The following is a 24470-nucleotide window of genomic DNA, read 5'->3' as shown; positions in this document are numbered from 1 at the left end:
AAAGATAGTCCTTATAAGGATAATGTCATGATCAAACAACACTCACACACATATAACCCTTTTCTAATGCGAGTACCCTTTTTTTTTTTTTCGTGTAGACACACTTTTAACTCATGCAGTTTTATAGAATCAAGTTTTAATACTATTAAATTATATGACTTTATAGTATATTAAAAAATAACTCCATTAAGCTGCACAATTTAACAGCGTGTCTGCATTAAAAAAAATGGAGTATCCACACTTGAGAGTGAATATAATAGTTTTCCAATCAAAGATCGATTAGCTAAAAGACAAAAAAAATTAAGATTTCAATATAAAACATAACAAAATACCGTGCATTAGAGTCTGCATTTATTTTATCTTTTATCTTATCCCTAACTTAATATATTCATTTTAACAAATTGAAGATGACACTAACAGATAAAAGAATATAGTCTCTAATATATTAAAATCTGTATTTTTTTTAAAAAATTTTACTGACATTCTCAGTGGCAGTTAAAAAGAAAATAAATCAACAAATAGAATAACACTTGGCACGCTGCAACCAAAAAATAATAATAATAATAATAAACTTAGCAGTTTAACAATGGGAACACTCCAAGATTCATGCAAATAAAATAGAAGTTAAAAGAAAACTCCAGCTAGATCAATCAACAAGTATATTTGAGTACTTATCCATCAAATAGCGTTCAATTCTTCATCATCTTGAACTTGATCATCACCATCAGTAGTCTTGTCAATCATACGATCAATTTTCATCTCAGGAATCAGTTGAGAGTTTATGATGTGTAGAATTATAAGTACCGCTTATATATATACATTCATCAAGCTTAGCCTTAATAATTCTGTGAAAATTATTAACAGCTTGCTCACAAAGATCCAATTAATCAGCTGACAACAATTTTTCTATTGGCTTCGGTATGCATATATCAAATTGCAAATAAATTTGACCACTTTTTTCTTGTTCCTTCAATTCCTTTTTGGCCACTATCTGATTGATCAAATCCTATAACTGGCGTTTTTGCATGAGAGATTGGTACCAACCCAATGTCGAAACTGTTAGCAAAAATGAATATGAAAATGCAACCAATAAAAGTATTTGCACTTCTATATATGGGAATTATAGGATTAAAGCTAGCAAAGTCTAGATAAAACTTTTTATCCAACACTAGCAATAGCTTAGTCGCATTGTAACGTAACTCGACATATGAATGGAAAGTCTTGTCAAATTATCCCATTTGAGGTGCTTTTTGAAGCCCAAATATACATGAAATAAGGTCCAGTATCTTTTTATTAAGCCTCATAAATGACCCAATTGAATTGGCCCCTTTATACGTGGACTTAAAATTTGACGCCCAATAATCTTAAGATTCTCAGCAGGAAAAACCAAAAGGAAAACAATATGACCTTCAACTTCAAGTTATGTCTCTCTTGTAAATAAGGTTTCTGCATGACCCCATATATGTTATTATGACATTAAGTGAACATTTATAAGTTCCTTCAGCAAGAAGTAAATGGAATTACAAGATCAATTCAGATTGGCCCTGGTTCGGTAAGAAAATGTGATCAATCAGAAAAACTATACGTGGAGCAATTAGGCATAAATTGATGTCAATTACGTAGAAAAATTTTTAATTTGAGCAAGTACTTCATAGCATTTTCTTTTGTTAAAAAAAAAGAAAAAGGAAGAGCCCAAGTCTTAAAAAGAACACCCTTGACCTTGAAAGTAAAATCAGGATTAGTAATCGTTTGGCGCACTTGGAACATCAAAGTACTGTTAGCAAGTCTGCATTATGCATGGCTACCCAACACAAGTTACGCAACAAAGACATCTGCCTAATTTCTATCATCATTTTCAACCGATCACGTCCCAAAACAACTCAATTGGGTGATTCTCGCCTCTCTTCTCCAACTTTGAAAGGGAGGAATCCAGTTTCTGCGGATGATATATTTATTGTGGGTAGATTTCTTCTTTACTTGAACTAATTTCCTCCGGTTATTTAGAGCCAACTGTTGAATTGCTATCATCGTTATTGCGTTAACAAGGTCGGTCCTACTAGAAACCTAATAGTATTATTAGTAGAATTGTAATATTCCAAAAAAAGGAAAAAGGAAAAATTGATGCTTTATTTTTTATTTACTGTTAATAGAACAGAAAACAGTAAAAGAATAATTCTTAACCATATACGAGCAACCATTCATATGTACCAAACAATCTTTTAAATCTCGGATAAATTTAAATTAAAAGAGGGTCTTGATATATAGGGGATAATTATTGAAAGTTGAAAACCAACTGCATGTGGCCCGTGGCAGGTTAGATATCAGACATTTTGCATTGATCATACTATCGCAACTGTCACCGTCGAATCTGTCCACATTTATGTCATCTGGTGGGATGCAGTGATCAAGTGAAGTCGCTATTAGAGGGCGTGATAACAATTGACTTTCAAGATCATACATATTCGATGCTTTCATTTTCTCTATAATCTATACAACAATCGACAAAACATATTCATATGTATATTTGGCACTTTCAAGTATCATCGATACCTAACTTATTGCTATAAATTCGCTGTAATTTTGGCTTTATATTGGGCTGTTTTCATGGGACAGGCTGAAATTTCTGACTAGATAAGACTTTTGTTTGAGGTGATGTTTTTGTATTAATATACGTTTTTTTGGAGGGGGGGGGGGGGGGGGGGGGGGGTACATCAAGTGTCTTCATAGACGTTGAAACCTTAACATGATTTTCTTGTTTCTCCTTGTTTTAACTTGAAATGTCATCATTTTTTTTCGTTTCTGAATTATTTTTTATATGTTGGTCGTTATTAGTTATCATTTATTACAAGTTAACCTAGTCTTGTCGTGCATACATATGTTGCATATAAAAAGAAAAAAATATCAGTCCATCAAAATAGTTGATATCTAAATTAAATAAAAATATAATAAGTGTCATATTACCATAAATCGATTGTACTACATAAGATAATTAACCAAAATTATAAAGGTTCGGCTATTTTGGAATTACTTTAAGGTAGAACACTCATTAATAACCACACGATCAAAGTTATAATTAATTTTTTTCTATCTATCACTATACGTGTGTAACTGAAATTCGTACTCCACCATAAATCAGCTCCAACATAGCCATAACTAAATTATAAATAATCAGCCATAGCTAAATTATAATAATCAGACCCCATAATTAGTATAGGAGTCATTTGATTTACATATCCATGAAAGGGCCAAAAAAAAAAAAAAACACTTCAGCGTAAGAACGGAAAATGATAATTGATCAAGTAAAATGAGAAAAGGAAAGGAAGCTAACCTATGAGGTGAGGCAGGTACAACAGCGCCATAGCAACTCCACTTTAACTACAAGGTGGGCTCAAGGCCGAAGCCTAAAGCCAGCAGCGTGGTGGGTCAATAGCAACTAGCCATCACAAAACAATTTCACTTTCAATGAATAATTTAAATGATTTCCCACTTGTGATGATCGTTCGTCGCCGCAGCACACGCAAAAGAAATATGTGGTGATAATCATGCGACCATTCGTATTAATTCAACATCTTGAATGGTCACTATAGTTTAGTTCATACGTCAAATTATTTGTATACCATCAATTATCAAACCTAAAGTTGGTATTTGAATCCTATGATATGTATGATTCATGTCAATCAGCAATTCCACTTTTATTATTATTATGATCTGAAACCTCATGTGTGCATTCTGGTGGTTAAATTTTATTTTGCCAAATATTATTAACAAGTAGATCTAATAACCTGTCTTTTATCTAAATATCTAAACTGCGTCGTTACAATGCCAATTTAAAAATGAAAAGAAGAAAGAAAGAAGGGACATATATATTTGTGATATATATGATTCACAAAAATTTGCCAATTGAACATGCTACTTTCAAAATTTTTTGCAGCATGATATTTTCGTTTGTTTATTCAAAAGATAAAGTGGACGTAGAAACTTGAAAGTGCGGTTAGATGGTGAGAGGCCTACCTACTTAAATTAATGCGTTTAATTATTACTGAAAATTCGATTAACTAGCTAATAGCAGCATACAGTGGAAAGGTGTAGAAAACATATTTTATAAATTATAACATTAATTAATCCAAGCAATCATTATCTTTCGATCATTGTTTCGATCTAGCTAGACCTAGCATTTCACTCATGCATGTACATATACATGCGACACAAATATATATATATATATATATAATGGTTTTCGAGTGTATCGACGTTCCTTCTTTGAAGCATTTTTCTATAGAAACGCTTCACAAATTGAGTTGCTTTTTAAGTTTCAAGTACGAAGAAGCTGGAGTCAGAGCATTTCTTGGATCTCAAATTAAGAAAACAAAATGCTGTTGCTTGTTTAAAACGCATGCGCGCTGTTCAATTTGACAGAATCCAAAGCACGCCCCTTGGTATACAGATCCACATGACAACTTTAGTTTGATAAGAATGGGAGAAGAAATTAAATAAAGAAAAACAACATGCAAGTGTCGTTCAGGATTCCCAATATGGGTGGGAATTTTCATGAAAAGCGTAAACAAACCTGAAATGGTCAGACAAGTTTTAAGGTAATATGGAGAATGGAGTACTTATTTCATGCATTTGGAAGTGCTTTTTTCCAAAGGGTTTCTCAGTTGATAACTGCTTTGCTTTGTATGGGCTCTTTGTTGCATGCATGGTGCACGCTCAGGAAATTTCTACCACAAACAACACCTTTCTATGAATTGCTATCACACATCACAACAATGGATAGCTGCGTTATCTAATTAAAAGAAGAGAAACCCACTGCCTTGCAAAAATATTCTCAACATTTAATTTGTAGCTTCTTTGAGCAGATGGCTATAGCCAAGCTAGAAATTTGGAACAAAACAAATTGATCGCATTCATAAATTTTTAAATGTATACGTAGCAGTGACTAAATAAAAATAATCTCACGTCTCTGAAGAATTTAGATGTTTTTTTTTTTTTAACATAAGTTAAGTTAATAGATTTTCATAATCACTCTTATATCTTAGAATTTTTGTCTCGCCTCAAATTCGGTCTATAACAAAACTTAATTAACTATATATAAGATAAATAATAAGATCAATGGCTTCATACATGTCGTTTTTTTTATTGTAAATTTACTTTAAGATCAAAAAATGTCATCGTGCATATAATAATTTTTCTTTCTAAATATGTCTCTATGTTTCTCTCTTTTTCTTTTTTCTTTTTTTTCTCGGAGGAAAAAGAAAAGCTGCAACAGTTCAACAGCTTCATATTCACACAATTCAATCTTCTTGGGATCACCAAAATTCTCCCTCGATCCATCATCTTTTTCTTTTTAATTCTCCTCCTTCACTAAACACATAACCCTCCTTTGCTTTTCTTTTCTTTTCTTTTCGTTGTTATTTCTTTTTGCCCTTTTAATAAAGCTACCTCGTCCCTTCTCTCTCCACTTATATCTATCTCAAAAGAAAATTCCTATCAAAATTATATGGACAAAATGGTCATTTCATAAAAACCAAAAGTGCGATACCCACACGTGGATGGGAGGACAGGTGTCGGGAGATGAGTGGTGGTAATTTATGCTAGGCGGTAGGGGGGCAAGGCTTATAAAATTAAGTGGGGCCCGCTCTTGGTAATAATGATAATGGTCTCATTGAATGATTCTTTTCATTTTTGCTTTTCGTATGTGTACGCACGGGAGTGTGATATGAATCGATGATCAGCGGATCGGACGGGAATCAGCAGCAGAGGACGATCCACACGTGCGCATTCACGACAGACAGGGATGGGACGAGCGGGCCAGCGCATCACGTGCGGCCCTAAAGCTGATTTCTAGTGGCGGTAAGCGTTGTACGTATGGGTACCACTTCTCGTGGCATACTTCCCTGCCGGAGCAGTTTTCGCCTTTTTGGGTCCAGGTACAGGTCCACAACTTCTAATTTCATTTCATTTCTTTTTTTCTTTTTTTTTTAATATTTTGAATCTGTGTGATTTTGAATGTATCAAGGTTTTAAACTTTTTTGTTTTCAAACTTCATTCTCTTAAATTATTAGAAAAAAAAAAAAGAGTATTGTTTCAATCAAAACTTTAACAGAAGAAAGTTAATAATGTGATTAGCGGAGATAATTTACATTTTCTTATTGAGAAAAGAACATGAAAAATATACTAATATAATCTTTTAATAGAATCAGTAATGAACAATGTGATGATTACCCTTTTTTTTTTTTTAGTGGGAAGATTTGTTATGCAAAATTACTATAATTTGCTTCAAGGTAGTTAAAATACATCTATCTAACATCAGATGTTATATTCTAAAAACAAGAATTATCTCCTAATTTAATCTCTTATGAGTTTTTCAAGATTTATATATACATAATATGCAAGAGCAGACCAATATAAATTTTAAAAAAAAAATAGGAAAAAATTTGGATTGAAAATTAATATTGCACTTTTATGTGAACTTTCACCCTCATTTTTCACAGAAATTTGTTATGACCTACTATATTTTATGGTTTATCCATCACAGCTCCATTGTTTGGTCTTTAAGTTTATAAATTTTATAGCATAGCCTAGTTAAGTTTAACAGTTTTTTCTATTGCGATCTCATCAAAATAAAATATTGGTTCCACCACTGATTATATGCATATCTAGATTATTAGGATTATTATTTATATATTCTAATAGCTATCAATCAGTAGCCTGAAAAACTCCAATAAGGATATAATCTTGATAGTGAATATAGCATTATTGTAGACAAAATAGATGCTTTAAAGTTGAAACCCAAAAGCATATGAAATTTCATGCAGAAAGAAACAAACAAACTTGCCAACTTATAATTTCACAAAATTGCTCAGCTGCTACCTATCAATCATTAATTTCTAGTTAGATTAGCTGCCAAAATTATTGAAGAAACGAGAATATATAGTTAGCTACCAATCAAAGAGAAGATCAGTTAACAAACAATCACAGGTTGATACATCAAAATCTGAGGCTCAAATTAAATATCACATCCCTTTGAGACAAAAAAATTTTGCTTCATAAAAATTTTGTTGCATTTACGCGACCCGACATGCACCCTTCCATATGGACAATAATAAAGATGGTCGAGCCAATGATCGAACCATTTGTGGTTTACACTCGAACCCTAATCCCAATTTGTCGACCGTTGAAATGCAAGAGTTCGTCACACATAAATGAGCATGTTGAGTAATATTTGCAATGTGCCACTGGCTTGTGCACGGTTGGTATGTGACATGATCAATATTCTTAACTAAGACTTGCATTACATGCCATTGAAATGGATTGTAAAAAAGATAATAGCTACAAGTAGCTAGACGATAGAGATTTTGTTTCATTAACAACCGACTGAAAAATGGGTGCATGAGAACTTAATTGCAACACAAAGTTTAGAACTTTAGATACAAAATTAGTATCTAACAATTAATAGAAAAAATTATTGTTAAAAGATTCTATTGTTAAAAAATTATTATATATAAGAATCATTTTTCACAATACTCACAAGCAACCATTTATATATATAAAATTTACAGGGAAGGTCTAGCTCCAGTGATAAGGAACAACCATCCTAGCTAGGACTTAGGTTTTGGATTCGAGTTTGAATGAATGTGTGAGTTAATAATAATAATAAATAGAATAATTAGCATAGTATTTCCAATTGTGCATGTTAACTTCCACGCTCGTTACCTATATCTATTGATCCAACTAATTAAAATTATTTTATTTTCTTCCTCTTTTTGGGGGCTAGCATTAACGATATGAAAGAAATTTATTGAATTCAATTAAAATTATAATCAAGGGAATATTACATATCTTATATTAGATCAACGGTTATAGCCATGATTAGGGTCGAGGTTGAAGAGAAGTAATGTCAACTCTTAGATGGGTTGGTGGTCTCTCACACACTGTACCCATTAACTATCATCATTGTTGTCAACTTCCCCACTTCACCCACCATATATATGAAAATAGCTTTTTCTATGTTGAAAATTAAGGATTTGGTACCTATCGAAGCTGATCTTATACCTTAATGAATTTGTTTAATTGCGCTAAGTAATGTTATTGCTATTACAGAAATATAAGCTTTTCCATGCCAACGATGCTACGATTGCATGGCAAATTGCTTTCAGATTGTCACTTCTTGACGTTTATTATCAAAGTAAATATGAACACATCGAGCCTTTGGTCCCCATAATTGTGTATATATATATATTATTTTCCTATATATATATAACTCTATAGGCAATTCACAGGCTATAAAACTTTTGACCATAGGAGATAGCCTTTTATTTTCCTATTGTACAAGCTAAGTCCAAATTTTGGGTTAAAATAGTGCAGCACTATTAAACAAGATTAATTGTGATATGATAACTTAATTACTATATCACACTGTTATGATTCAGTGGTCCTCCAAAGTCTCAATTGACGTCTTGCCTTATTAATCTAAATAAGAAAGAATAATAATCAAGATCAAGAGATTCTTTAAACCCATAATATCGGTTGGTGCATAAACAAGGAACTAAAGCATGCAATAGAATATAAGCCATTTTTTCAATTCAATCTTGAGAGATCAAGAAGAGAGACTTAATATGACTGGCTTTTTTTTTTTACCTGGGGGTTTCGCTGATAGAAATTTCTAACTATCTATAAATTTTTCTTTCCTTTTTTTTTTTCAACCTACTTTGCTTTTCCTGATATGAAGATTTTTTATTACTTTTGGAATGAATTTTTAAAAAAGCCGTACTAGTTGGATTTTGACATTTCAAATCATGAATTGGAAATATTCATTTACAATTTACAAACTAATGCACCGCATGTTCCTTGCTTATTTTATTTGCATGAGCCAAATAATTAGAAGATGAAAAGGGTCAAGCTGGATCTGCATAACACACAAATTGGCTACACATCGATATGCTGGTTTGAAAATGAGTAAATTTGGACAATATTTAATCAAATTTGGAGAAGACTTTTGTTTACTTTATGAACCACACTCATGGCTTATAGTTATAAGCCAACCAAATTTGACAACAAGGTTTACAGAATATCAAAGATTAGATCCTTCTGTCCACAGCTTTTGAGACCATGTATTCATTTTCTTCTTCTCTTTTCTATCCATTATAACCTCAACAATTAATCCCTCTCTTTCTACAGCTAGTAACACTACCTCAGGTATCCTGCCACCGGAAAATCATTCTCCGGCAGCCGGAAACTTTAAAATTGAATTTAGAAAGGAAACTTCAAGATTAAAAGAAAATAATTGTCACTTTGTTGACTATAAATCACTCATATAAATGGTGATGAGTTAGTGTTATGTTGAAGCAATGAAGGACCCCACATAAAATGTGAAGAGAAAGCAAAAAGCATTATTCACTTTTTTCTCTTTCTCATTCTCATTGATATTGATGGGGTAGAAAATCTGCCCTTGCTTTTAACCTCTCATCTTAATCTTGATCTTCACCCATCTTTACTAATTTTCCCATTTGATCATGAGTGTATAAGATTTCAAGAATCTCCAATTATATAATTTTTTTCTTATACAATATGACCAAACTATATATATACCAGGTTTGATATATTTCCTTTTTGTACAAACATATATAACATAAAAGCAACAAAGATATGCATAAATCAAAAGAGATTAAAGAAAAAAATAAGAAAGAGACATATTATTCTTTGATGTAAACCCCCAAACCATTCTTTATAAAGCTAATGAGAAACTTTTACAATTTTTTTTTTTGTTTTTTTGTTTTTTTGGAATTACAAGATCAAACCGCTAGCAATGGCTCTATTGGTACCCAGATGAGTAGTTTCATAAACTGGCAATTCTTCTCGATACCTTTCGATACCAATAGCTGAAAGATTATCCAATTCAAAGAGATCAGAACTTGCATAACTTTCTGCATCATCATCATCATCATCAAACACTTCACTATCATTAGTGCAAATGCCTCTCATTTGCTTAAACTCCTTCTTTTTCTGATAATTCTTCAACAATTCCCTTGCAGCTTCTTCAACTCTCTGGCTTTCACTCATCACATGATACTGAAGCTCTTCATTGATGTGATGTGTTGATGATGGTGATGATCTTATGACGATATTAGAAGCCACTGTTTGTTCATTTTCATAAAGATTTTTATGCCCACAAGGCCTGCTATCTTCATCAACAATGACACTGACAGGATAAAACCTAACTGACCTTTTCGCCCCGTTGTTACTTAACTTCCCTCTTGAAGAAGGAGTTTTGCTTAAACATGACCTTGAAAAAGAAGAGGCCGAAGAACAAGCAGACTCGGGCTGCTCCGGCTTCAAAATCTTTGCTTTCTTTGCATTACCAGCAGTGAATAGAGAGTTAAGAAAGCTTGCAAGGCGGCCGCCGGGGGAAATAGGCTGCTTAACTTTCTTGAGATCACTGTAAATCTTCAGGGCCTTAGATTTTGTCTTCACAAAACCACCCTGATGATCACTCTTAGGCTGCTGCTTCTTTTGTGTCGAAACATTATAGTTTCTTTCAGCGGATGACGATGAGATGCTAGTGCGAATAGGCTTAGGCTTTTGCATCGAATAACACGAACTGGATCTAGACCTTGAGCCGTACATGGAATCAGATTCCGATGATGAAAACCCTCCTCCGCAGCTTGATTCAGAAGAACTCGAGCTCGAGTTCAACAGCACAGCAGCAGGAGATAACGAAGAAGAATTGTCGGCGGGCATGGATTTTCTTCGAACAACGTCTTTCTTTTCAAAACTAACCTTCTTCTCCATCCACCTCTCAATTATGCAAGCTCTTGATCGAGTACTACTATCAATATCCATCTCTTCATCACTACGCCCTCTCGTCGTCAAGCCATTGCCATGCTGCTTCTTCCTCATGGTTTCTTTATAATAAATCAGCTCTCTGTCTACCCCACCACCAGCTTTATTACCGTTTGATTCGTCGATCGAACGGTAGATAGCATCAAGAAGAGTTGAAGAGAAAGAAGGGTTGTCTCTTCTGCTTCTTCTTTGATGGGGATGATCTTGAGCTCTCAATGAATCCATATAGGGCTTTATAATATTAGAGAGAACCAAGATATTGCACAGAGTATATAACAAACAGTAGCTTTTTTTTTTTTTTTTAAATGAAATGATGAAATAAAACAATATGATTAACAAAAACACACAAGAGGGACTTGCAAATGAGAAAGAAACAACACAGACATGGCCATTGATGGGTTCTTGATGGCTTAGTAAAAGAGAAAGGGGGAGAGAGAGAGTAATGAAAGCCAAAACTCACGCTTGCTAGTTGCTAGCACAGAGAGAGAGAGAGAGATATAGAGAGAGAGTTTCTGTGTAAGTCTCTTGCACAAAAGCCTTATAAGGCCATACAAGCTTGCCAGCTAGAAGCAAGAGTGCCAGATTGGCAATGATGATGTGGATGGTCAATTATTAATTAACTGAGTGATTAATTAGCTAATTACTTAATTAATTTTAGGTCTACACAGTTACTTGATGAAGTGACGTGAGATATACTTGCCGAGCTGCTTTTACTTGAAAAGTTAAAGGGGTAGTAAATTATTAATGTGTATGATTGTGCTTGTGCTGTTGTGCATAGGAGATGTTGATACGAACAAGTAAAAACAAAGCCAATCTTCATCATTTGGGTCCACTTGATTTCCTTCATGTTCCTTACATATTTTCTCATGATATTTTCTGGATTTAATTCACCATCTAAAAATAATTGTATTCCTTAAAAAAGAAAAAAAAATGCAATCATAGATATAACAATACCCTTAAAAACATAATCAATTAAATACTCTTTTTTTTTAATTATTTGAATGTAGATCTAACTTACTTTTAGTTCAAACATTGAAATTACACTATAACAAAATTATGAAAACAAATTCTCGATAAATTTATAATTTTAAATATAAGTAGATGATTCTAAGAAAAAAAAAATACTATTTTCAAGATTTTTTTTCCTCGCAAAATTAAACTTGCACATTATTACGCAAAATATATGCATGGTGATTGCAGAACAGTAACGCGAAATTTGTATTTAATACAATCAAAGATGTAGGTAAATGGGAACTATTGAGAATTCAACACCACCAGCAGTTGTTTTGGAGTATACTATACGAAGCATAATTTATTGCATGCCCAGTGGCACTGCCATTCTCTCCTTGTTATTGCTAGCTAGCTTCAACAGTCAATTAATGCGGCTCATTTGATTTTCTGACTTTCATACCACCAAGAAGCAATCAGATGAACAGCAATAATGCTGTACCCTAATCTGCATTAAAAATCCCATAAAGTTGGGTTGAAGTTTACAATTTTCCCCCCCTTCTTTTAACAAATATTAAAGTCCGTTGAAAATGGGATTACTGTGAAGATTCAAAAGAGGTCAATATCAAAGCTAATTTTCTCTGAATTTAATGAGAGTATTAGAAACTCTATCTAGCTGCTAGCTAGTTTTAAGAATCTATAATAAAGCCAGTAATCCATGATATTATAATCAATACAAAAGTTATAGTCGGCAAATCCTGTTGTGATTATAGACTATACCCAATTTCAGTAGCAAACCAGCAAGATAATTATGGGGTTGATTTTGGATGGTGTGTAGACTGGTAGCCTAATGGTAAAAAGGGAATGAGTATAAAGCATATATAGTTTATGACATTAATTATAATTTAATTACCAAGATCATCAGCATTTTACTGCCCTCTATTCATTATAGACTAGCCTTTTTGTGGCATCCAATATAATTATGCAGTTGATACAGTGAACATTAACTTCATTAATAAAGATTAATTTTGCAATCAAATTTACCCTCAGTTTGATTACATTACATTATTATTGTTGTCACCATGAATGGGCACTCCAAATTTTTTATTTAGGGTAATAGTGTCGTCTAGTTCTTATATTTTTAAAAGTATCTCAAAATATATCTGTCGTTAAATTATTGACATTCATACAATTACTTTTTATTCATTTTAGTTTGATTTATAATATTACCCTCTTACAATAATATTTATTTTTTTAGATATTAATAAAAAAGAAAATATTAAATTATCAATTTAACCCTAAAAAATAAAAAATAAAAATGGAATATATACTACTTTTTTTTGGAACACTCTGCTGAGAAGTTAATAAATTAATTTTTTATTAATATCCAAAAAAATTGGTAATTTAATTTTTTTACAGTATTAATTTTTTTGACATAATTGTGCTTCCACAAAAAATAATATATATTCTTTTTTTTGGGGTTAGATTGGTAATTAAATTTTTTCCCTTTTATTAATGTCCCCCCAAAAAATGAAACATTATTGTAAGAGGGTAATATTGTAAAAACAAGTCAAAAGGAACAAAAAATAATAATAAGGGTGTCAATAGTTTAACGATAGAAATGTTTTGAGGTATTTTAAAAAATATAGGGACTAAACAATGCTAACCTTATAATATAAGGATTAAACGAATTCTTACCCTTTTTATTTATATATTCTTGCTACAATATAATGATGATAAGATCTTTATCCATTTCTGATATTATATGCTCACATATGTGTAAAATTACTAACTAATATGCATGTGTTATTTAGATTCATAGCGTGATAATTTAAGCTAATCTCAATTATAATTCAAAACCTAAAACCTAAAATTTTATACTGTTTAAGGTTACAAATCTTATGGTCATGCCTTTTTAAATCAATCCATTCCCTTTCTATATTTGGGAATTTCTCACTAGTTGAGTGGTAACTCGCCTCCTTTATCAAATATGCAGGAATTAAAAAGGGGTTAAGTTACTCATATAAATTTGTAAGAAAATTTACTATTGGGTATATATGAAGGTCTATTGTATATATATAGAATTTTTTTAATTCAGAATTTTAAAATGCGAGAAAGTCTGGGAAAATTTTAAAACTCTACAGTTTGTTTTAAAGTGTTAATTTCATAATACTTGAAAACTGTGTGGTTTTAAAGTTTTTCCATACTTTCCCGCACTCTAAAATTCCGGACAAAAAACTGATCTAAGAAGTCGCATGTATTTATAATTATAAACTTGTGATATGAGATATTTAAAAATCTTGCAAAAAATATTTGAATGAGATGTGTGAGATTATTCAAGCACACCATGGCATCTTGCTTTTTCAGACTACACACACACACAAATATAAAAGCAAATATATCCACCATGGCCCATGTCGATATTTAAAACCCTAGACTAGTTAGCATGCATATTATCAAAGAAAGAAAGAAAGAAAAAAAGCATTTAGTGCAATAACAAGATTATTTATTTACACGTCCTTCAACTGCTGCGGCTGGTGGCTGGCCATATCTTGTGCTTGTGCTTTTAGCATGTTGTAAGTGGGAAGTGCTTATTTGAGCAATGATTACACTCGTGGCTCTCTCCTAAACTTTATGAAACTCCTCAAAACAAATCAAGAAGAAAAGCAGATTTGATTAATTTTGATTGATTAATTAATTAAATCCAATAAAAGGATTAGGACAAGAGAGAATGTGTGCGTGGAGAAAGAGATTAAAAAAAAAAAACAAAGGCGAGATTAGATATACATTTAAAAAGAAAAAAAAACAATGATGATAAATAAACAAATAAACTAAGTAAAAAGAAGAGGAATTTCAGTAAAGCAACGTGCGTGTGCATTAATTTTCCTTTTCGTTCTCTCTTCTTTTCCTCACATGTACTTCTTTCTCTCTTTCTCGTTCCCTCTATATAGCTTCGCTTCAAACTCACGAAAATTCTTCATTATTGTATTGGATTGGATACACACTTATCTAATTATAAAACACCAATCAACAAGCTATGCATCAAATCTTTAATTGAACAAGCAAAAATAACACTCAAAACGTTCAAGGTTTGTCTTAATGCAGAGGTAGACCTTTAAAGTTATAAAATTGGACACATTAACCTATAGCTCACGGCTCTTCCATCTCTGCTTTCACAAGACTGATTTCAGCATTGCGTAAGTCTGAAAGTTTGGAATCCCACATGCAAAAAAACACAAAAAATTTTGATGCCTCAAATAAACAAAAAACCTATTCTTGAAATAATAATGTTAGCTAGGGATCTACTTATATATATATATATATATATAGGACAAATTATTAAGAGTCCGGGTATCCTTTTCCCATTTAACTATATATATATATACCTTCTGGAGGGAAATAATCTAATAAGAATTGCCAATGCATTTTTCTCAACGAGTGGTTTGACCTATTTCATTCACACCATGTATGACAGAAGCTGGACATTAATTTTAATTTTGAACATGTAAACACTTTTTTCAATGCAATTCCAAGAACGCTCATTCATTCATGCAACTTAATTCTATTATTTCAAAAGAGCAATGATAACACTTTAAGAAATATACTTGCAAGAGATTAGGGTTTCCAAAAAGCTTGATAGATAGATGTGATTTACAACTGAAACACGTACTGAGATTCCATTCAGATCACGGAACGTGACCAACACTGGGGACCCCAAAAACGACTAAATTCATGTTCATTGACTAGCCCTTGCAAGGGGAAAAGTTTGGTACAACCGTTAATAGTTTTCCCAAATTCCATCATCCCACAAATGAACGTACGTAAAGAGGGATAACATTGCCTGTGGTTGCCTCCACCATTCCCCACTAGATTTGACGCGTCATATGGAAATTGTCCAGCACTTTAAAAGTAAAATTGTCCCATCATTCCATATATAAATGGCTTAAAGCAATTAAGCAATATCGAGTACATTCATACAATGAGAATTAATGGTGTTTAACTAATTTTTCGGGTTCTTACTTCATTAATCTTTTATGATTTCACATAACAGATAATTTTAGGCTCGGAAAATTTGGTGAGCGTGTGGTTCTATAAAACACTTCTAGTGCTTATGATAATCTTAAAACGAGACGCTTGTGATAATTTAAAAGTGCTTCCATTGCATGAATAGTACTCCCAGATCAACGTGATCTTTATATAATCTTTAGTTAGGGGATTAGGGCTTTTAAATTCAATTAATCCGTCAATTTTTTGAGTGCACTTGCACATAATATGCAATCATTCTAGGAATGCACAACTGGGCATGCGAAAAAATTGTTGCACTCCATCGTATACTGCTGTTGCTTGATGATTTGACTGAATTGATATTAATGCTATCTATCTATTCAGCACTTAAATAAGGCTGGCCTGGTGGCTGCCACGATTAATTAACAAGTGTGAGTCTGATCATCTATTGAATATGAAAAAAGTGCATGCATGCCACAAACTTGGAAAATCAAAATGGATGGTTTAAGACGGCCAAACTTTTCCAAAATCAATTAATATTCCTTTTGATCTTTATGTGAAATGTGGGTCAGCTAACCCTAGCTCAAAATTGAAACCCTAGAGCTAGCAAGATTTGCATGCTTTGATCCCTGCCCCATTTCTGGCTTTTCATTATGTAACAACTCACAGCTTAGTACAAATAGATTTTAGTGCGACCACTTTTCATAATCACATCATTATCTTTATAATCTATTCACAAAGACGATTGCATGGCCACTCATATTTTGCTTAATATCTATGGTCTCTTTTCATTTTTAATGTAACAATAACATTATGCTTCAAAAGTTTCAAGTTACAATTTATATATTGTGGAGTTTTATTGAAATAGCCAAATTATTATCTTTTGAAGTAGCCAAATGCTTTTGCGGTTGCAAGAAGCAAGGATCAAAAAAGAAAAAAGCGTAGAGAAACCTTTTTAAAGACACATGTGCATTTTGATTTTGCACCTTCCCTCTTTCACATTAGGATTAATCTTATGTAGTTTTCGTTTAGATTTTAATCTAAATTGTCACACATTCAAAAATCTCCCCCCTGTAATCTAGATTTGCAACCGATCTTAACTCAACAGTAGTAAGCAAATGAAATTGAAGTCAAGCTCAATTGAGAGGAGAAATTAAGCTAATTAAGTGATTTAAAAATCTTTTTTCCCCCTGGATCTTCATATGAATCTTGATATGCTTGACAGCCGCAACTTTCTTCACAAATTCAATTTTTTTTTTCTTCCTCTCTTTGAGTGCAATGAGTGAAAATCCCAAGAATAAAAAAATCCAAGAATGACATGGAAAGCTAAAAGACAACTAGGGCTAAGGTATTTGAATCTGTGTTTGATTTTGCACATGGAAGAGGCAGCAGAGTCGGAAAACATTGGTAGGAGATAAAGGGCGGGTTGTGCTTGTGCATTGCTTTGCTTTGTTTGCCTGGCTAATAAAGTGAATTTGTTTTGTTTGTGGCTGGTGCATGAAACATGCATGGAAAGGAAGGAATGTTTGGCGATCCCGAGGAAGAAAGCAGCCACTTCATAAAGTGAGCAAAACAAAGACACAACACAACGACAACGTCTGCTTCAGGCTTCTGCTTTGCTTTCCCTTTCTTTTTTCTTCTGACAAAGGGAACACACATAACAGGAAATTATTCTCTGTACACAGCAACATTAGCACATGCATAACTAAAGCACTCAGCAGCTTTTAGCCCATAAGACAACAGGTGCATGCATGCAGTTCACCAATTTGAGCAAAATTGAAATTTTGAAACAGAACATACAAGGGAAACTATATGCGGGTAAATTTGATCACTAATTACATCTGATGCTTCACAATTTATGTTGTGTAATATTAAAAGAAATAGACTTATAAATGGCAGCTTAGTCGTAGTCCTGTAGAATAGCTGTGGTTTATGTAGCAAAGTTAAGTGCCGGTTTTAAGTTAACAATAATAAGAGATTGAAAATCAAACATCATATACTGCATTGATCATAGAAAGATTGTGGGTTGCTCATTTAACAGAAAAATCCTAAAAACTCTACCTCAAGTCCCTTACAGGCAAGGTGGGGTCAGAATGGCATTACTTTCAGAAGTTTGGTGACCAGTTGAAATTTCCCAATTGAGGCTGCTGATAAGCACCAACTTGTGCCCCAGGAGCAGCTGGTGGAACCCCAACTCCAACATTACCACCCATTGCAGGGCCCATATGGTGTGGATTGGCCATTGCAGGTGGTTGTGCTGTAGGATGGTACATGCCTGGAAATTGCATGTGAGAAGATTGTGGCACGGCTGCATTGAAAGAAGCATGACCGGCATGGGATGGCAAATAAGCAGCAGCATGAGGCGTTTGTGCAGGCATATTGTAATATGGACCAGATTGCATGCCTGGAAGCTCCCTTGGGTTGTGAATCCAAAGTTCAGATGTGTCAGCCTGCCACATCATATATACAATTCTAGTAAATTTCATGTTGCAACAAAATACTATCAGCTGAATCATTATGCATGGAGAGTCAAACCACAATCAAGCACCGATATGCATGAAATGTTTATAAGAAGTTCAGCACATCGAATATGAAGAAATTAACATATGCTCTTTAGTCTTTACAGTGCAACTATCTATTAACCCAAATGGCAGAGACAAAGTATATTTCATGTAAAACTGGATGATGCCATGACACTGATTAGATAAAGACTGCTAAAATAGCGCAAAATCTCATGCATGTAATGCAAAGCTGGGACATGCTTGATATGCAAGATGTCAAACCATATGAAAACTAACAGTGCGAGACTACTAACTTGGCAGAAGACCTCTTCCCCTCACACACCACTCCAGCACCCCCCCCCCCCCAAAAACAAAAAACCAAAAAAAAAAGCCAAAAAAGAAAAAAGCTTGGCAGAAGATTATGCCTCACCTGTTGATTTGAAACATAAAGGTTTCCATCTTTGTACTTCATCCGAGATGAATCTTCAAGCCCTGTTACACTCCCAACTACACTAGGAGCATTTATAGCATAGCCAGCTGGGCTTGTAAAATTTCCAAATCCAGTTGGACTAGCAGTAGGAACTGGCTTAAACTGCTGAATTCCATACTTGAGGCCATTCGTGCTAAGATGTGAACTACCTCCTGGCATCAGCAAGTAACTGCTGCCATTCGATGGGTGTGGATAGGCAGGATTACTGGAATACCCAGGCATGGCCATCTGTGGTACATAAACTGGGGAGATGATCTGGCGGTATGGCATCATATTAGGGAAATGGGAAACATGGACTTGAGGATACATCTGGGCCATCTGGGGCTGCTGCTGATGCTGTAACATGGCTATTGATGATGCAGGGATGCTATTGGCACTGTGCGAGGCTAAAGCCTACAGCCAAAATCACAATAAGCTCAGCTGGTAATATTAAACACTTAGCTTTTCATTTGCTAACAGAAGAAAGTCAAACTAAGTGGTGCAATTGTTACGCCCTCCTCAAAACCTGGTTAGAGCACTATAAAAGTATTCGTGGTTGCAAATTTACAGTATCAACTCACAAAGAAGTGACATTACAAAGCAACAGGAACCAAACTTCAATAAAGAGTTGAAAAAGCACCCTTATGTATGCCCCCAAAAAAAAAATGAATAACAATACTTTTATAATGCGATATGACCAATCATTTGTTACCACTATATGCTTCGTTCATGTTTGCGGATGGGGAATACTGAATTAAGACAATGTAGCAATAAGATACTCATAATTTACCTCCTGAGGAGAAGGTAGGCCTTGTCCCCGTACACTTTCATCCATTGTGGGTCTGAAATATGACATATCATAACCAGTCTGGGAATCATATGCCTGCTAGAAAAGCAATACACATCAGATTGCACAATCACAAGAAGAGAGCAAAATAACTGGGCAAAGAAAATGCAAATATTCTTCTTTCAGAATGAAAGCATAAATGTAAAATATTGTTTTCAATCTATGCCCACCGGAAAACTTGCCAACTCTGATGAATCTTGCTGCTGTTGCGACTCTGAAAGAGGATAGGATGGATCAGTGTCCCGAACCAATCCAATATCAGCATAGCCGTCCAAATCCTGAGGACTTGAAGCATCTTTAATATCATCAGGCAATTGATGCTCGGATGCTTCACCCGATGCTGGTGAGTTAGATCCAGAATTTCTAACAAGATCATCGAGAATATCTACAGGCTTTCTGCCAGAAACATCATTACCAGAAGTCTTGGAAGCAGCTCCAGTCAAACTGTCATCAGCATTATCATGTTATGCTTCAATAGTACAAATCCTAGGAATTCAAATGAACTCCGCATGTCCATGAACGTTAACAAAATTCTGTTCTACATCACTATTTAACTCCTAAATCAAGCAGCCGCAAAATTTCCTATTGCAAGGAAAACAACTTCTAAACAAGAGAAAGTTCTATGTCACATATCCTATTAAATGTCCAGCTTTTAGGCCATCAACAACAAGCAGTTAATTACTAACATATAACACAAACCTTGCAGCAGATTCACCATTTGATTCTTCAGCAGAACCAGCTGCTAGAAACCCGGATCCCAAATTCCGGGAAGATTCAAAATCCACTCCGAAACTGCCAAATGTCAGCCGGCAGCGATCAGTTTCAGGGACTCTAATATGCTGCGCTATGATTACATTCTGGTTTTCATGTATGTTTACTCGTGAAAGTTCATCTTGCAATTTAGCTACATCGGATTCCAAATCCTTAGAATCATCAACAGGAGGTGAAGGGGACTTAGTAGGCGTTCCAATCACTCCAGGGCCAATAACATTTGATTTTTGGCTTGATTTGGGTTTCCACTCCTTATTATGTTGTGAAGCTGCATTCAAGTTCAATTATGTCATAAAATTTGAGAAACAAGCAGGCATGAAGGCCTCTATTAATCAAACTATTTTCAATCAACAATCTAAAGGCCCATTTGAAACTAAAATATTTTTCATGAACTCCCTGGCTTTACATGCACATAAGAAAGAAAAGGAGCAATGCTTTCATTCATAAAACAAGAGATAACACTCGGCAAATTAATGAAAAATAGCTCCATGACAAATTTATAACACACCTGTATCAATATATGAATTGAATGTATATTAAGAAAATGTAAGCTACATTGAGAAAAGGGGAAAAAATGAAAGTAAATTAACCCAAAAAAAAAAAATAGATTGACAATTATTTTCAGTGAAAAATTTGCTCCCTTGCACAAATGTTGCATGGATATTCATACTTCATGACAAGATTACCTTTTTGATGACCAACAGATTGTTGGTGTGACCTGCCAGTGTATTGGTTGGTAAACAATGCCCTGTTAGCCGGCATACCAGCCACTCCAGAATCAGTTGCAGCAATTTGATTTATTTGGTCAGCCTTAGAAATTGAAGGGAATGGTCGAAATGAGTCTGAATTATCTCTTCCCAAAATAGAATTTGAGAAAGAGCTACATGGTGCAGTTGAATCTTTGACAGCATTATCACTACACTGTCGGCCACCGCCTACAACCCCAACTTCACGCTTAATGGCTCCAACAGCAGAAGATGCTCTAGAATCAGGAGATGGAACATGAACAGGATCTTTAGAAGAGAAGTACCCTCCAACAGAATTGCTTGATGCCAGCGTTGCGGAATATCCTTCAGTTATATTATGTTGGATAAAGTTTACTGCAGAAGTAGTAAACTTTTCAGCAGATGGCTCTATCCTATCAGTCCCAGTAATATTATGATCATAGGCATGTCTAGGATGTAAATTAGTCGATCCATTTGAAGCCTGAGAAAAACTCCGTCCACCAGAGGGCTTTTCACTGCCTGTAGTTCCCGTTGGGCTGCTGAAAATGTACAAAGAAGCACAATATTTAATATCATTTGCCTGTCATTGGAAGTTCAGCATTGAACACCAGAAGAATAGAAATTAAGAAAAATTTATTGATACAATGTAGAAAGCTCACAGCAGAGACTAAGGATCTTCAAAAGGTATCCTCAATTAATTAATGGTTGCCATAAAATTATTAAAAAAAAAAAAACCCCACATTTTCCAAGCCTCTTTAATATTTAAACAGATTTCTAGATGGAGATTCGGTCATTCTAAAATGAAGTTGATTGTTTGTTGTGTTACTAAGTTAACAGACCAATAAAAAGTTGTAGACTTCCTGTAAATATAAAGTACACAAATAAACATACCCCTTTTCTTTAACATTTGTGACTTTCTCATTAGTAGATATTGAGGATTGTGGCAGAGGAGACTTCGTTTCTTGATTTGCTTCTGGGTTAACTCTGTTGTCTCTAACAACACGGAACTCTCTGTTGATTCCTGCATCTAGTAAGAGCTAAACCATCAATTGGAAGAACTTCAAAAAAGCCTCAAGCAATGAACATTTTAAATCTTGCATTACCAGGCAAAGCATTCCGATTATACCCTCTTCTCCGAGCATTACGATCAGCATATGTACGGATTCTCATCGTCTTACCAAAAATTTCAGAATTTTTTCTTGGTTCTTCCAAACTCTTGTAACTCATATTCTGATGCATACATTTTCAAAAAAATATTAGAGAATTTATAAGAGAGCCAAAACAAAAGCAAATTTGAGGGGAATATGCAGAGATAGACAGCATCCATCAAAATAATCTAAAAGAACAAGAACATGCAACAAATTAACCTCAGAGTTTAACATGTATGTATGTATGTATATGTATATGTATATGTATATGTATATGTATATGTATGTATGTATGTATATGAGTGAGCAGAGACAGAAAGGTGGTTGAACAATAAAAAAACATGTAAAATCAAGTCCACATTTCCCTAGAAATCCACACAGCACATAACCATTTTCACAGGTAGGTCTAGCTTTCCAGGAGAAAGAATGAATGCCTACTTTAACATCTCTCTCAATGCAAAGAAACAGGACCTAAAGTTATTTCCCAAAATGAAACGAAGACATTTCCGAAATTATACCTCTTTTTTCTTGTCTCTTCTTCTCTTTACTTCAAGAAATGGATCTGAACCAAAAAAATAAAGTAATGCTCAAAGAAAAATATTTAGTTTCTTATCTTATGAACCGCCAGTGCACTTCATAAACAAACACCCAAAACCACTCAGATAAAGAGAATTAACAAACATCCAAAACAAAGCACTATCAACTTAAACCAAAATTCTTAAAAGAAAGGACCAATAACAAAACCCCCAAAACAGAATACAATGAAAGAAGATAAATAAATTCAATTACAACACAATTAAACAGCCAAAGTAAACCCTCAACTATTAAACCAATATCCATTTAACCAAAACACTTTTAAGTTACTCGCATCACAATAACCATAGTTTATCAATAGACTGAGTAATTTCTGCAAGCTCAAGAAACCCTCATAATCCCACTATTATTCTTAAACTCGAAACACAAAATCATCATATACCAAACAGACACAAATATCAGCAGTAAACAACCAAAACTCATTAAGCAATATACCCTTATAAACATTAAAAATGCTGAGCATTTTCTGCAAACTAAGCAACCCAACACACAGAAAATCACATAGTTCAAACGAGCACAAAACAACCAAAAGCCAACAGTCCAAAAACTCTTAAAGCATTATAAATGAGCCTACTTAGACGCGCAATATCGATTTTAATACACCCACTACTATTCAAAACTCTAACTAACAGTGGGAAAAAAAAGACTAAATTATAACACTAAACAACCAAAACCCATTAACCAAAAACTCTTAATTTTCTTACAAATGAGTCCAATTAAAAAAGAAAAGCACTGACCTTGATTAAGCAATTTCTGGGCAGTTTCATTAGGGTCCATATTGGAATCTTTCAAAGTGAAATAGATATCAGCATCGGAGTGATTACCCACAATTTCTTTAATCGTTTGAATCGTATTTCTCATGCCAGCTGATAAAATCTGAGTGCCTCCTTCGATTCTTGTTGTTTTTGATGTTGCTGTCGGATGCCCACGACCACCAGATGCTACCATCTCAAAACTTTGCACAGCACTCGCGCAACAACAGACCGAAAAAAAAAAAAAAAGGAGAAAGAAACGCAGCGTTTTGAGTTGGTTGAGTGAGTGTGTTAGGGTTTGGGCATTTGAAACAGAAAAGAGAGAACGGCTTTCGTTTCAGTTTGGGGGTTTTTGGTTTTGTGGGAAAGAAAAGAAAGAAAGGCGAGGGTTTTGAAAACGTTTTTACCCCTCAAAAAAAATAAATAAAGATTTTCAAGAATCCTATTATTTGCATTTTTTTTTTTTTTTGAGAAGGACAAATCCTATTTGCGTTTGGTTTATGTTATTTCCGTTTTACGGATTTGCCCTTGCAAGTTTTCTTACTTTGCACTCCTGGCTGGCCCTTTTTTTTTTTTTTTTTTTTTTTTTTTTATCTTATTAGCTTTTGAGGATTCAGTCAATTTTTTGACAGTTCGTTAACATGAATTTTTTTTTTTTGTTTGGGGGAGGGGGGGTATAATTTGGTCAATAATTTCATTTCAAACCTCAATTAAGTGTTTTTTTTCTTTTTTATGAATTTTTTTGACAATTTGTTTTTAAAATGTCAAGCTGGACATTTTGAAAATTTATGTTCACTATCCAAAAGACAATTTGTACTTTTTAATATTCAGATTTTAAAAAAATATTATATAAAATTATAAAAATATA

The 24470-nt window shown here is 33.8% G+C and overlaps 2 protein-coding genes across 7 annotated transcripts; both read right to left on the bottom strand.

The window, feature by feature from the left end:
• Window positions 1-9671: 9671 nt before the first annotated feature.
• On the bottom strand, window positions 9672-11357 carry LOC102607281 (protein BIG GRAIN 1-like B). Its single transcript, XM_006465877.4, has one exon. The coding sequence runs from the start codon at window positions 11065-11067 to the stop codon at window positions 9787-9789; it is 1281 nt and encodes a 426-aa protein (XP_006465940.1). The 5' UTR covers window positions 11068-11357; the 3' UTR covers window positions 9672-9786.
• Window positions 11358-17773: 6416 nt separating this feature from the next.
• On the bottom strand, window positions 17774-24032 carry LOC102607580 (GBF-interacting protein 1-like). 6 transcript variants are annotated; one of them, XM_025097238.2, is made up of 10 exons: window positions 23588-24032; window positions 22775-22818; window positions 22212-22338; window positions 22000-22135; window positions 21070-21644; window positions 20312-20651; window positions 19783-20056; window positions 19556-19651; window positions 18727-19179; window positions 17774-18245 (listed from the first exon to the last, which is right to left on the bottom strand). In XM_025097238.2, exons 1-10 carry the CDS (start codon window positions 23796-23798, stop codon window positions 17901-17903), a joined length of 2601 nt encoding a protein of 866 aa, XP_024953006.2. In that variant the 5' UTR covers window positions 23799-24032; the 3' UTR covers window positions 17774-17900. The 6 variants fall into 6 exon arrangements, with proteins under 6 accessions (XP_024953006.2, XP_052300228.1, XP_024953012.2 ...); XM_052444268.1 differs by having other exon boundaries at window positions 22000-22129; XM_025097244.2 differs by having other exon boundaries at window positions 19556-19648; window positions 23588-24031.
• Between the last annotated feature and the right edge of the window lie 438 nt (window positions 24033-24470).

Source organism: Citrus sinensis, chromosome 7, assembly GCF_022201045.2.
Source record: "Citrus sinensis cultivar Valencia sweet orange chromosome 7, DVS_A1.0, whole genome shotgun sequence".
NCBI classification, from domain to species: Eukaryota; Viridiplantae; Streptophyta; class Magnoliopsida; order Sapindales; family Rutaceae; genus Citrus; species Citrus sinensis.
This window is presented reverse-complemented; position numbering and strand designations above follow the sequence as displayed.

Excerpts from the sequence above, each read along its gene's own strand:
- LOC102607281 (XM_006465877.4), bottom strand. The coding sequence starts at position 11,067 with ATGGATTCATTGAGAGCTCAAGATCATCCCCATCAAAGAAGAAGCAGA.
- LOC102607580 (XM_015532392.3), bottom strand. The coding sequence starts at position 23,798 with ATGGTAGCATCTGGTGGTCGTGGGCATCCGACAGCAACATCAAAAACA. Across the intron at positions 22,819-23,587 it reads CCAGAAATTGCTTAATCAAG|ATCCATTTCTTGAAGTAAAG; the intron begins GTCAGTGCTTTT and ends TTTTTGGTTCAG. Across the intron at positions 22,136-22,211 it reads TAATCGGAATGCTTTGCCTG|ATGCAGGAATCAACAGAGAG; the intron begins GTAATGCAAGAT and ends AGCTCTTACTAG.